This window comes from Octopus sinensis, linkage group LG8, assembly GCF_006345805.1.
Source record: "Octopus sinensis linkage group LG8, ASM634580v1, whole genome shotgun sequence".
NCBI lineage: Eukaryota > Metazoa > Mollusca > Cephalopoda > Octopoda > Octopodidae > Octopus > Octopus sinensis.
The window spans coordinates 51708837-51724485 of NC_043004.1; the positions used below are offsets into that span (position 1 = coordinate 51708837).

At 41.0% G+C, this 15649-nt stretch overlaps 1 protein-coding gene across 3 annotated transcripts in view; it reads left to right on the forward strand.

Annotated features, from left to right (window-relative positions):
- The window catches only part of LOC115214945 (glycine dehydrogenase (decarboxylating), mitochondrial), a 161231-nt gene that overhangs the window by 119919 nt on the left and 25663 nt on the right, over positions 1 to 15649 (forward strand). For all 3 annotated transcript variants that reach the window (XM_036505402.1, XM_029784031.2, XM_036505403.1), the window contains exons 8-13: positions 5443 to 5639; positions 6775 to 6871; positions 11598 to 11703; positions 13065 to 13204; positions 13691 to 13771; positions 14327 to 14427. In XM_036505402.1, the coding sequence (XP_036361295.1) occupies positions 5443 to 5639; positions 6775 to 6871; positions 11598 to 11703; positions 13065 to 13204; positions 13691 to 13771; positions 14327 to 14427 (722 nt within the window). The remainder of the gene's footprint in view (positions 1 to 5442; positions 5640 to 6774; positions 6872 to 11597; positions 11704 to 13064; positions 13205 to 13690; positions 13772 to 14326; positions 14428 to 15649) is intronic.

The window sequence follows — 15649 nt, forward strand, 5'->3', positions numbered from 1 at the left end:
CTGATCTTGACTGATTGGAAGTGTTATCATGTACATTGTTTTGTCTTGGTATAAAAGATGGGCTACAGCAAATATTCTGCTCAATACCACAGATTTGCTTGTCAGTTGTTTGACCATAACCAGTTGAGCATGTCCCTTAGTGGCTGACGATATGTGCATCTCTGATCACGAGCAGAAGTAGTGGGGGAGCATCATGGCCATGTGTTGGGGGTGGATTCTTTGGGGTTTGAATAATTCACCTCTGGAAACATGGGTGGTTCTTTCAACATCCTTAAACAACCCTTATTCAGAGACCTTTTGAGCGGGATGGGCTACTCAACCTGAAGAAAATTCTAACTGGGCCCCACCTGCAAGGTCATGTGCTGTTTATCTTGATATGAGATCACCATGTCGCGCACATATGGTTGTGATGCTTGTGCCTGGTGTACCTTTATCAGACGGGTAGTCATGATGGGTATATTGGGCTTCGTATATTTTACCCCAGTGTCACTTTGATGGCATGCACTGCTCTCTCACTCAATAATAATAATAATAATAATAATAATAATCCTAGGCATAAGGCCTGAAATTTGGTGGGAGGGGGCCAGTCGATTAGATTGACCCAAGTACGCAACTGGTACTTGATTTATCGACCCCGAAAGGATGAAAGGCAAAGTCAAGCTCAACAGAATTTGAACTCAGAACGTAGCAGCAGACAAAATACCACGAAGCATTTCACCTTGCATGCTAACAATTCTGTCAGCTCACCGCTTAATAATAATAAGGCTTTCTACTATAGGCGCAAGGACTGAAATTTTGAGGGAGGAGGCTAGTCAATTACATCAACCCCAGTGCGTAACTGGTACTTATTTCATCGACCCTGAAAGGATGAATGACAAAGTTGACCTCGACAGAATTTGAATTCAGAATGTAAAGATGGCCGAAATGCCGCTAAACATTCTGCCAGCTGCCACCTTAATAATGATAATAGTTCTTTCTAATTTGGGCACAAGCCAGCACATGTGAGGAGAAAAAGCAAATCAGTTATATCAACCCCAGTGCATGACTAGTACTTTATTTCATTAACCCTGAAAAGATGAAAGATGAAGTCAACCCTAGCAAAATTTAAACTCAGAACTCGAAGAACCAAAAGAAGTGTCACTTAGCATTTTGTCCAATGCTCTAATAATTCTCAATAATAATAATAATAATAATAATGATAATAATAATTTCTGATTCAGTCACAAAGCCAGAAATCTTGAGAGGAGAGTGTTAATTGATCACATCAGGTTAATTGTAGTGTTGTGTTAATTACAATTCTGGTAAGCATTTTATCCAGCATGCTAATGATTTTGCCTGCTCACCACCTTAACCCTTTAGCATTTAAACCGGCCATATCTGGCCAAAAGTATTCTGCTTTTTTTATTTTCAAACTGGCCAGATCTGGTCTCTCACACCAACCCTACAATATCATCTAAAAAATAAACAGCTACCTCATCAAAATCTCATAACTACAAGATAATGCATGATTAGTTCAAAACAATTTGGATAAAAAAGCATTAGTTTTGGCAGAATAATGTGAACACTAAAGGGTTAATAATCTTTTCTACTTTAGGCACAAGACCCAAAATGTTTTGGGAGAGTGGGGAAGTTGATTAGATTGACCCCAGTATGAAACTGTTTAATTTATCAATTTGAATCACCACCTTAATAATAATAATATATTTCTTTACTACCCACAAGTGGCTAAACACAGAGGGGACAAACAAGGACAGGCAAACAGATTAAGTCGATTACATCGACCCCAGTGCGTAACTGGTACTTAATTTAATTTAAACAAAAGGATGAAAGGTAAAGTCGTTGTTTCTGCTATAGCCAGAAATTTTGTGGAAGCGACTAGTCAGTTACATCGACCCCATTGTTTAGTTGCTATTTTTTTCATTGAGACCCCCCTCCCCACCAAAAAATGGAATTTGAACTCAGAATGTAAAGCCTGATGTAGCGCCACTAAGCATTTAGTCAATTATATAACATCACCATTATTGTATAATGCATGCACAGAAGTGTTTGTTCAACTTGGTGCTGCCAGCTTAATTATGCACATCTCAAGTTAGAGAAGGGGTGTGTATTATACACAAGGTTTAACGTTTTTCAGACGTACAGCCCCCTAAGAATCCCCTGCGTATTGTACTCAATAGCGGACTATACTCAAGGGTTTACGGTAGTTTCTAATTTAGCCACAAGGCTTGTGAGGCGGGAGAGGGAAATAGTTGATAAAACAACTGTATTTGATTGGTACTTTTATATTATCAACAGTAGAAGGATGAAAGTCAAAGTTGATCTTAGTGGAATGTGAATTGAGAATTCAAAGGTCCATTCATAAAAGGCACAGGAGTGGCTGTGTGGTAAGTAGCTTGTTTACCAACCACATGGTTCCGGGTTCAGTCCCACTGCGTGGCACCTTGGGCAAGTGTCTTCTACTATAGCCTCGGGCCGACCAAAGCCTTGTAAGTGGATTTGGTAGACGGAAACTGAAAGAAGCCCGTCATATATATGTATATATATATATGTGTGTTTGTGTGTCTGTGTTTGTCCCCCTAGCATTGCTTGACAACTGATGCTGGTGTGTTTATGTCCCCGTTACTTAGCGGTTCGGCAAAAGAGACCGATAGAATAAGTACTGGGCTTTCAAAAAAATAAGTCCCGGGGTCGAGTTGCTCGATTAAAGGCGGTGCTCCAGCATGGCCGCAGTCAAATGACTGAAACCAGTAAGAGTATTTTGATCAACTTTATTAGTTTTGTTATTTATTAATTTCTTTCATTAGCCACAAGGGTTCAGGAGCAATTAATATCATCATCATTGTAATGTTCACTTTTCTATGCTTGCATGGGTCAAGCTGAATTAGATGGTGGGGGGGGGGGCAGATTTTCTACAGCTGGATGCCCTTTCTTTTGTCAATCCTCACCTGTTTCCATGCAAAGAACTATTTCCCATGGCATGTTTTACATGGAAAACTGGAAATGGACAGCATAGCTTGTCTGACAGTGCTCGACTAAAGGTGGTGCTCCAGCATGGCCACAGTCAAATGACTGAAATAAGTAAAAGAGTATGTGCGTATGTGTTTGCATGTACTCGTCTTGACATTGCATGGTTGTAAGCAAATCGACCCCAGGACTTATTCTTTGTAAGCCTAGTACTTATTCTATCCATCTCTTTTGCTGAACCGCTAAATTACGGGGATGTAAACACATCAGCATCGGTTGTCAAGTGATGTTGGGGGGACAAACACAAACACACAAACATATACACACACATACATATACATATATATATACATACTTATATACGACAGGCTTCCTTCAGTTTCTGTCTATCAAATCTACTTAACAAGGCTTTGGTCAGCCCAAGGTTATAGATGAAAACACTTGTCCAAGGTACTCCACAGGGGGACTGAACCCAAGACTCCATAATTGCAAAGCAAGCTTCTTAATGAAACAGCCAATAAATAACATTTGAATATAGTAGAGTAGATGGTACATTTAGTAGAGTTTGTATAGAAACTACTTCACATTGATATCCTAAAACCAAGGTGCCATGTAAAAATCATTGTTGTGAGGGCTGGTGCTGGTGCTATGTAAAAAGCACTGGTGCTGGTGCCACATAAAAAACACTCAGTACACTCTGTGAAGTGGTTGGCATTTGGATGGGCATCCAGCTGTAGAAACCAAGGCAAAACAGACTATGGAACCTAGCATGGCCCCTGGCCTTGCCAATTCCTGTCAAACTGTCCAACTCATACCAGCACGGAAAATGGATATTAAATGTTGTTGATGATGATGATGATGATGATTTTACAATATCTAGAAACGTCTCATTGCATTTGAAGTTCAATCACACTGGGGGCTTCAACATCATCAGCATTTTAATGATGCATGGGTTGCATGGAATTCAATGAGGCAGATTTTCTACAGCCTGATGCTCTTCCATTGGCCAACCCTCACTTGTTTCCAAAAAAAATAATATTCTTTTCTACTCTAGGCACAAGGCCCAAAATTTTGGGGGAGGCTAGGGCAGTCGATTAAATCGACCCCAGTACACAACTGGTACTTCATTTAATGACCCCCGAAAGGACAAAAAGCAAAGTTGACCTTGGTTGAATTTGGACTCGGAATGTAAAGACAGACAAAATACCACTAAGTATCTTACCACTTAGACCCAGCATACTAATGTTTCTTATTTCTTTATTGCCCACAAGGGGCTAAACATAGAAGGGACAAACAAGGACAGACAAAGGGATTAAGTCGATTACATCGACCCCAGTGCATAACTGGTACTGAATTTATGGACCCTGAAAGGATGAATGGCAAAGTAGTCCTCGGTGGAATTTGAACTCAGAATGTAACAGCAAACAAAATACCTATTTCTTTATTACCCACAAGGGGCTAAACACAGAGGAGACAAACAAGGACAGACATAGGTATTAAGCATAGGTATAACAGCAAACGAAATACCACTAAGCATTTCGCCCAGTGTGCTAATGTTTCTGCCAGCTCACTGCCTTTCCAAGAAAAATAATATTAACACATTCCTGCACATGTTCTCACAGGGAAGTGAATAACACTGCTTGTATGACGGTGACACTCCTTTACAGCTACCAAAAGAGACACAAACACACATGCACACACACACATCATCATCATCATCGTTTAACATCCGTTTTTCGTGCTAGCACGGGTTGGACGGTTCGACCGGGGTCTGGGAAGCCAGGGGCTGCACCAGGCCCCAGTCTGATCTGGCAGTGTTTCTACAGCTGGATGCCCTTCCTAACGCCAACCACTCCACGAGTGTAGTGGGTGCTTTTTACGTGCCACCGGCACAGGTGCCATGGTGGTCTGGCATCGGCCACGATCGGTTGGTGCTTTTAACATGCCACCGGCACAGAAGCCAGCCAAGGCAGTGCTGGCGTCGGCCACGTTCAGATGGTGCTTTTTATGTGCCACCAGCACAGAAGCTAGTTGAGGTGGCGCTGGCATCGGCCATGTTCGGATGGTGCTTTTTATGTGCCACCGGCACAGAAGCCAGTCGAGGCAGCGCTGGCGTCGGCCACGTTCGGGTGGTGCTTTTTATGTCTGCCTATAAGTGGTTATATATGGTTGCGCCTCCTGCATATGTGTGTGTGTGTGTTTACATATACAATGGGCTTCTTTTGGGGTCCATCAACCAAATTCAAATCCACTCACAAGGCTTTTGTCAGACAGGGGCTTTAGAAGAAGACAATTACCCAAGGTCCAATGCAGTGAGACTGAACTTGGAACCATGGGGTTGAGAAGCCAACTTCTGAATTACACGGCCATATCTGCACCTGGTAAAATAGATTACTAATGGTTTACTGGAATCAATCCCCAGCCCCTGCCATATAACACACCCACTCACTCTGTTCTCCATTTCTTTGTTTATTGCAGACCCTTGTTACCCTTGCTACTGATCTGTTAGCGCTGACCCTGTTAAAGTCCCCAGGAGAACTTGGTGCCGACATTGCAGTTGGTTCAAGTCAGCGTTTTGGTGTTCCCCTTGGATATGGTGGGCCACATGCTGCTTTCATGTCCACCAAGAACACATTCCGTCGGAGCATTCCTGGACGTCTTGTAGGAGTGACCAGGTAAATATGACAGTTTCTACCAATTACCACCATTGCCACCCTCCACTTTCACAGCCACTACCATCATCACCACCGCCACCACCATCGTCATCACTACTATCACCACCACCATCACTACCATTATCCCCATCATCATCATCATATAATTGCTGTATTTACATGCACAGTTACCTTGCTACATCAACATAACATGTTGTCTTGTTGATGTAATACAACATATCAGGAGACAAGAAAGAAGCTTTTAATTGGTCAATTGACCTGCTGTAAAAAGCAGCCAAATACTGCCCCACTCCAAGTCAGACATTCTTGAAAAAAGAAGGACACATTGGAGAATAAATGTAAAGAGCGCATCTCATACACCAGCATGGAAGCACTCCGTCGTTTACGACGACGAGGGTTCCGGTTGATCCGATCAACGGAACAGCCTGCTCGTGAAATTAATGTGTAAGTGGCTGAGCACTCCACAGACACGTGTACCCTTAACGCAGTTCTCGGGGATATTCAGCGTGACACAGAGAGTGACAAGGCCGGCCCTTTGAAATACAGGTACAACAGAAACAGGAAGTAAGAGTGAGAGAAAGTTGTGGTGAAAGAGTACAGCAGGGATCGCCACCATCCTTGCCGGAGCCTCGTGGAGCTTTAGGTGTTTTCGCTCAATAAACACTCACAACGCCCAGTCTGGGAATCGAAACCGCGATCCTACGACCACGAGTCTGCTGCCCTAACGACTGGGCCATTGCACCTCTACATTGGAGAATATAGTCCAGGATACACCATACTCTAATGGGATAAAGGCAAGGTAATGTTTTCCCATGGCCAGATGTGTTTTTTTTTTGTGGAAAACAGGAAATGAATAATACTGCTTGTATGAAGGTGAGACTCATTTACAACCATCATGTGATGTCAAGACAGTGGGACTGAACCTGAGGCCACATGGCTGGGAAGCAAGCTTCTTAACCACACAGCCACACATTCTTGTGTCTGTCATTGAAACAAGTATTCAGTTATAACAACAGAGAAACATGCCACAATAATAGCAACAACAACAACACATACAACATATATATTGCTTTGAATAATTATTTTTATTGTTTTTTTTTCCTTATTGTATGTTGACTGTATGAATTTTTTCCAGAGATGCGCAAGGTAACCCTGCATACCGTTTGGCTCTACAGACCCGCGAACAACACATTAGGAGAGACAAAGCTACCAGTAATATATGTACTGCTCAGGTATGAAGACTTTTGAACATCAGTGATCATTATTAAGTGATTGTTAGTGTTGCTATTGTGTTGTCATTATTCTTCCTTTTCTTACCATGTTCAAAGCACCCAGCACACACTGTAAAGTGGTTGGCTTTAGGAAGGGCATCCGACCATAGAAACCAAGCTAAATGACACTGGAATATAGTGCAGCTGTCTGACTTGCCAGCTTTGGTCAAACTGTCCAACCCATGAACCCACATCACCATGGGAAACAGATGTTAACCCCTTGCAGACAGGAAGCGGTACTATCCGCATCAAAACATTGTGTGCGTGCATTGTGCGATGTCTCGCTCTGTGTGGCACTGCGTTTTCGGGTATACCACACTGAGAAAAGTCTGTAAATACACTGTAAATACACTGTAAAATTCCATTTATGAAAAATAATGTTGTTACTGAATGGCCTAATACCTATTTCTTTATTACCCACAAGGGGCTAAACGCAGAGGGAACAAAGAAGGACAGACATAGGTATTAAGTCGATTACATCGACCCCAGTGCGTAACTGGTACTTAATTTATCAACCCCGAAAGGATGAAAGGCAAAGTCGACCTCGGCGGAATTTGAACTCAGAACGTAACGGCAGACGAAATACCGCGAAGCATTTCGCCCGGCGTGCTAACGTTTCTGCCAGTACACAACACAGACTGTCAGTGATAAATCCGTCTGCAAGGGGTTAAAGGAGGAAGAGGAGGTTGTCATCGTCATCAGCTAGATAACAAATTCCTACCGAGTGACTAGTAACTTAGGTCAGGCATTGTTTCTTCTTGTTCTTCTGGATTATTTTTCTTGGTTCAAGTAACAGAGAGAAGAAAAAAAAAAACGTTTTCAGAATATAGATTACAAGAAAGCGATCTTATGTAGACCACATGAACTGTATTTCTATTTGCTAAATTTTCTTGGTATTTTTTTCAAGAAAGCCTCTGACTGTTTCCTTTTAGGCCCTTGGTGTTCCTGTCACAACTGATATTGTTTCTGTCTTTGGAAGTTTTTCATATTCCTAGGCAGGTACATTATTATTATTACTGTAAATCCTCGAGTATAGTCTGCTCTTGCGTATAATACGCAAGGGATTTTTAGGGGGCTGTACCTCTGAAAAACCTAAACCTTGTGTATAATACTCACCCCTTCTCTAACTTGAGTCAAGGAGGTCTATATAACGTCCTTGGTTTGTAAAAATGTATACGGTAACGTCCTTTATTATTATTGTATATATAACATAATGCAAACGTGTAGCTTTTTTGTGCATTTTGTTTGCAGAAAATAAAGAAATAACAGTAATAATGTTTAATAAATGTTGCTTACTGCAAGTTATGGATGATTCTTTTATGACTTCATTGCTTTCAGGCTTAGCTTAAGGTATTTTCATGCCCGACATCACAAAATGCGTCTGAATAAACATAGCCAGACAGCAAATAGAGACTTGGACATTACTTAGAAAATATTTTTCATTTTTAACCTCGTGTATAATACGCACTAGGGATTTTGACCTTTAAATTTTGAGAAAAAAATATGGATTATACTCGAGGATTTACGGTATACAAAAGCTGGCGTATGCTCAATTAATCAGGAGGGATGGTATTCTGTGGTTTGGTATCAACACGTCCCCTCAAGTGTCTTAGGAATGTTGCAGGATACAGGATGGTTGTTTCCTGCATGATGACAACGCGTGTCTCAATTGCAGTATCCTGCTCTTATCAGGAACCATAGTGTGTCAGACAAAATGTTTAGTGGCATTTCTGCCAACTGTTTATGTTCTGAGTTCAATTCTTGTTGATGTCAACTTTGCCTTTCGTCATTTTGTGGTCAGTAAAATAAAGTACCAGCCAAACAATGGGAGCAATGTAGTCATGTAACCTCCCTCACCTCAGAATTGCTGGCCTTGTGCCGAAATTCAAAACGTTGTTGTTGTTGCTGCTGCTGCTGTAGTTAGTTATGCCCCTTTATGTTCTGAGTTCAAACCTTGTTAGGGTGAACTTTGGCTTTAATCTTTCCAGGGATGAAAAATAAGCACAAGTCATGAGCTCTGTGATTCTCCCAAGAAATTGTAGCCTGCTGGTGTTAACTCTTCTTTTCATAATTCTGGAAACTGTGCTGTGCTGTGTCTGTATGTTTTTGTGTGTCTGTATGAACGTAATGTTTACATTCTGTGCTTTGCTTTAACAATTACTGAGTTATTGCTGGTGATGTTTGTTGACATTTCCCCCATTAACAACTGTCTGGTAGCTCGTCATTTTCAAAGATGAAAGGAATGATAACTCCCTTCCCTTGGAAAGAAAGTAAAAGTTAACATCTGGTTGTAAAACAATCCCTGAGTATGTATTTGTCTAACTCATGCTAGCATGAGAAAACAGGTTTGAAAAAGACAAATGAGTGAATGTGTGTGTGTATTTTGTGTAGTCTCAAAATTTCTATTAGACTGTGCTTTTTTCTGACTCATGAAAAACTTACCTATATATATATATATATATATTATATATATATATATATATATATACGCACGCACACACACATATATATATATTTAAAAATTTAATTGAAAATTTTAATAATTTAAAATTTTATCATCATTTAACGTCCGCTTTCCATGCTAGCATTTGACTGAGGTCTGGTGAACCAGACTCCAATCTGATCTGGCAGAGTTTCTACAGCTGGATGCCCTTCCTAATGCCAACCACTCCGAGAGTGTAGTGGGTGCTTTTACGTGACACCGGCACGAGGGCCAGTTTGGTGGTACTGGCAACGGCCATGTCCAAATGGTGCTTTTTACATGCCACCTGCACAGGAGCCAGTCCAGCGGCACTGGCGACATCCTCGCTCGAATGTTTCACGTGCCACCAGCACAAGTGCTAGTAAGGCAACGCGGTAACGATCACACTTGAATGATGTGCTTAACGTGCCATCGGCACGGAGTCCAGCTTGTTGCTCTGGCAACGATCTCACTCGTATGGTACTCTTAGCACTCCACTAGCAACAGATGCCAGTCACCGAATTTGATTTTGACTTCGATTTCACTTGCCTTAACTGGTCTTCACAAGCAGAGTTTAGTGTCCAATGAAGAAAAGGCACGCATAATTGGACTGGTTACACCCCTAGCATAGGCCACAAGGTTATGGTCACACTTGCGCTTGGCGAGTCTTCTGCAGCACAGCTTATTTCCAGAGGTCCTGGTCACTAGTCATTGCCTCGGTGAGGCCCAATGTTTGCAGGTCATGCTTCACCACCTCATCCCAGGTCTTCCTGGGTTTACCTCTTCCACAGGTTCCCTCAACTGCAAGGGTGTGGCACTTTTTCACACAGCTATCCACATCCATTCTCGCCACATGACCATACCAGCGCAGTCGTCTCTCTTGCACACCACATCTGATGCTTCTTAGGTCCAGCCTTTCTCTCAGGGTACTAACACTCAGTTGATTATGTACACTGGCATTACACATCTATCAGAGCATGCTGGCTTCATTCCTTGCAAGCTTACGCATGTCCTCAGCAGTCACAGCCCATGTTTCACTGCCATGTAGCATGGCTGTTCGTACACATGCGTCGTACAGTCTACCTTTTATTCTGAGCAAGAGGCCCTTTGTCACCAGCAGAGGTAAGAGCTCTCTGAACTTAGCCCAGGCTATTCTTATTCTAGCAGCAACACTTTCAGTGCACCCTCCTCCGCTACTGATTTGGTCACCTAAGTAACAGAAGCTATCAACTACTTCTAGTTTTTCTCCCTGGAATGTGGCGGAAGTTGTTCTCTGCACATTTTCAGTGTTATATATAGCTCCCGAGCATCTGCCACATATGAAAGCTATCTTCCTAGTTAGCCTTCCTTTGATATTGCTGCACCTCTTATGTGTCCATAGCTTACACTGGGTACATCTTATAGAGTTTCTACCTACACCTTTTCTACAGATCGAGCAGGACCATCTACCTGAAGGGATTTGTGGTTTGCCTGCCTTCCTACATATTAGGACTTTGGTTTAAGCTAGGTTGACTCTAAGGCCCTTCGATTTTAATCCTTCTTTCCACACTTGAAACTTCTCTAGTTCTGTTAGTGACTCAGCAATTAGAGCAAGGTCATCAGCGTAGAGGAGCTCCCAGGGGCATCCTGTCTTGAATTCCTCCGTTATTGCCTGGAGGACTATGATAAATAGGAGGGGGCTGAGGACTGAACCTTGGTGGACCCCTACCTCTACCAGAATTCTTCACTGTATATATTTTATATATATTATATATTATATTAATTATATTTATTTTTTTGTTTTTTATGTTTTAGTTTATGTCTATCACTGTTTGAGTTGCCTAATAGTGGTTTTATCTCTAATTTAATTTATATATATATATATATATATACATTCCCTTCTGGTCATTCAATATGTGACCGCGTGTGTATCATTAGCAATTTTTTTCCCTCTGTCTTCCCTTCCTTGGATCTTTCCTTTTCCTATGTTTCTGACAAAGAGCTCCACTCAAAACGTTAAATCCTCCTTCTTTCTTTCCTTTCCTGATCGTCCAATAACACTATACTTGTTCCATGTCCTCGCGTTGTGTTTTCATGTTTGGATTAACCTTATATATGTATATATATATATATATATACCTTATATATATATATATATATATATATATATATATATATATATTGATGATAATGATTTTGTTTTTCTCATATCTGATACTATCTACCTACCCTTGTTTCCCTCGCCAGGCACTCTTGGCTAATATTGCTGCCATGTATGCAGTTTACCATGGACCAGAAGGACTTAAAGCTATTGGTAACAAAGTACATTACGGAACTCTTCTCTTAAAAGAAGGTAAGTTCTCATCTTTCCTCTTCTATTTCACTGAAAGATGAATATTTTATTTAAACTCACATGCTTGATTTAACTGAATCTTGATACACTTGGCTCAGTGAGTCACCTGAATATGGATTACTCAACTGATTCAGTGTAACCCTTTTGATACCAATCTGCTTGAGACAGACCCTGTTTCTATGATATAAATTTCCTGTTTTAAAGAGATCTAAATGAAAAATTCCTATGAAAATTTCATCCTTATTATAGGCGTAGGAGTGGCTGTGTGGTAAGTAGCTTGCTTACCAATCACATGGTTCCGGGTTCATTCCCACTGTGTGGCACCTTGGGCAACAGTCTTCTACTATAGCCTCTGACCGACCAAAGCCTTGTGAGTGGATTTGGTAGATGGAAACTGAAAGAAGCCCATCGTATATATGTATATATATGTATATATGTAAGTGTGTGTTTGTGTTTGTCCCCCCAACATTGCTTGACAACTGATGGTGGTGTGTTTACGTCCCCGTAACTTAGCAGTTTGGCAAAAGAGACCGATAGAATAAGTACTAGGCTTACAAAGAATAAGTCCTGGGGTCGATTTGCTCGACTAAAAGTGATGCTCTAGCATGGCCACAGTCAACTGACTGAAACAAGTAAAAGAGTAAAGAGAGTTATTTATGTTCCAAACATCAGCTTAATAATGATTTCAAATTTCAGCACAAGGCCAGCAATTCCAGGGAAGTGAGTAAGTCGATTACATCGACCTCAGTACTCAATTGCTACTTATTTTATCAACCGCAAAAAGATGAAAGGCAAAGTTGGCCTCAGCAGCTTTTGAACACAGAATGTGAAGATGAACGAAATGCTTGGTGCAGTAAAAATTAAACATAAAAAAAAATTTCTGTCCTTATTTGTTTGCCTGTCCTTGTTTGTCCCCTCTATGTTTAGCCCCTTGTGGGCAATAAAGAAATAAAAAACCATTATAATAGCTATAGGAAAGGCAGAGAGAGGAGACAGAAGGTCTGTAGACCAGATTCTGGAACATGTCTATTACTGATTGAATTCCAGCCAGCTGAGTAGCCCTTCTCTGGATTTAGTCCAAGACATTTGTGTGTGCATAGTTGCAGCACTGTCCTGTCATCTGCATATTTCAGCACTGTGGCATTCTTTAAGTTGGCATCTATGTCATTAACATATGCAACAAATAAAAGGGGGGCAAGAACAGATCCCTGTGGTACACCAGATGTCATCTCATAGGGTGAAGAGTCCTGTGTCTTTGGGAGTCATCCCAAGCTAGAAATATTTTGTCAGGATTATGTAAAGTGTGTTGTACAATGTCTGTGACCCTTACCATCTCTAATTGATTCTTGCTTCTTGATCAGGTGTCCGTCAAGCTGGCCACACTCTTCACACTGACCTTGTCTTTGACACAGTGAAGTTCCTCCCAAAAGGTGACTTAACAGCACTGAAACAGAGAGCAAATGAGAAAATGGTCAATTTGAGATACTTCCAAGATGGATGGGTATGTTGTCATAGTAACCTCTTAACTTCACCTGGTACACCCAGCAGCACCAATTATTTTTTCTCACTTATGCTATCTCTCTCTCTCTCTCTCTCTCACACACACACACATTTGTTACTACTTCTTTCTCACACACTTTCTCTTCAACATACACTATCTTTCACTCATGCATACACACACACTGTCTTTCACTCACACATGTACACACTCATAGCAAGACTTGCTACATCTCACTTTCTCTTTCACATACATGCACATATGCTATCTATCTCACTCACACTTACTCACATCCTGTCTTTCTCTCTCTCACTAAGCACCCTCAGGTATCTGCCTTGTCTTTCTCTCTTCTCTCTCTCTCTCACACTTCACATATTCTCTCTCTCTCTCTCTCTCACTCACACACATCCTGTCTCCCTTTCTCACACTAAACACCCTCATTTATCTGTCCTTCTATATCTCTCTTTCTCCCTCTCCATTCTTTTGCAGGTTTCTGTCTCTATGGATGAAACAGTTTCTGTGAAGGACCTCAACGACCTCCTCACCATTGTTGGATCACCTAAAACTGCTGTAAGTAAGAACTGATTTCATCTTACTTCACTTTACAACTTTAAAAAAATCCCCAACCAATATACTAGTACTGTTTTGTACTACTGGGGGTTTGAGGTGGGGCAGCTGGTATGCAGTATCTCATCAGCCTTCTTCTCTACCACCATCGCCACAGTCATTAGATGATTGATAACCACCAGAACAACCCATCACAGCCAGCCCTTTTTACCACTTTGACCAGTCACGTGACTGACCACTGAAGTAACCCATCACAGCAAGCCTTCACCACCGCTGCTACCTCCAATCACACATGATTGTCCACTAACACATCTCATCACAACAAGCCCTGTCCACCACCACCACCACTCCCACCGGTCACATGACTGACCACTAAAATAGCCCATCATAGCAAGCTCTCACTACCATCAGCACATGATTGTCCATCAGCGTATCTCATCAATGCAAGCTCTGTCCACCATCACCACCACCATCAACTTCTCTCTTTCTCTCTCTCTCTCACTCTCCCATAGTTTGACAGTTTGATTGATTCTAGAATGTTACCGTTTCCAATTTCAGGAAGAACTGTCTGGAATTATTGGTGAAAAGCCAGTTGACAGTATTGGTCAAAGCCATTTAAAAAGGACATCTACATATCTCACACATGCTGTTTTTAACAGGTCAGTCAGTTGGTCTGGGAGAATTTGTTGTTTCTATTATTCTTAGTTTCAAAAATAAAATCATCAGGTTTTATTCTGCAGTCAAAAAGTGTGTGTGTATTTGTGTATATATGTATGTATATGATGTATGTATGCGTGTGTGTGTGTGTGTGTGTGTGCATGTTTATGTATATATGTAGACGAAGGCAGGTGGATAAGTGGTTAAGGTATTGTGCTCAAGATCAGATGATCATGGTTTCAAATGTATTATCTGTGTGTGTTTGTGTGTGCACGCGTGCATATATATATATATATATATATTAGAAGAAATAAGGTACTCAGAAATCTGGATAGTTTTATATATAGAGTGGACGCAAGCGCTAATATATGATTTATAAAAACATGTGACAAAAAGCACCCACTACACTCACGGAGTGGTTGGCGTTAGGAAGGGCATCCAGCCGTAGAAACACTGCCAAATCTGACTGGGCCTGATGAAGCCTTCCGGTTTCACAGACCCCAGTTGAACCGTTCAACCCATGCTAGCATGGAAAGCGGATGCTAAATGATGATGATGATGATGATAAAACCATCCAGATTTCTGAGTACCTTATTTCTTCTAATATATAATACCTGTACATCATCTCCAAACCTTCTAATATATATATATATATATATATATATATATATATATATATATATATATACATACATACATACATACACACACACACACACACACACACACACACACATCTCCTGTCTCTTATAGGAAGCACTAGCACTTTCATACGTATACACTTGACATGAACTTCTGTCTACCAAACCCACTCACGAGGCTTTGGTCAGCTTCAGTAGAAGACATTTGCCCAAGGTGCTATGCAGTGGGACTCCAATCTTGAAACCATACATTATATATGCACAATACAGCTTAAATCTGAAGAACTGAAATAAACATAAAGCTTCACTGAGGATTATTTAAAAACAGAATGAAAACATTCTTTCTACACTACTGATTTGTAGAAAAAGGAGGAGAAGGCGAGAGTTTCCCAACAGACTTTTATATGATGTGTTAACTGCTTCACAAAGATGACATATTCAGCTTTCTTCTCTAATCAATAACAGTTGTGCATATGTATATGCAAACAACAGCTACCTGCAGTTTCCAACTGAATCCACTCTCAAAGCATCATTTGGCTTAGGACTATAGAAGATGCCCAAAGTTTCATGCAGTGGGACTTCT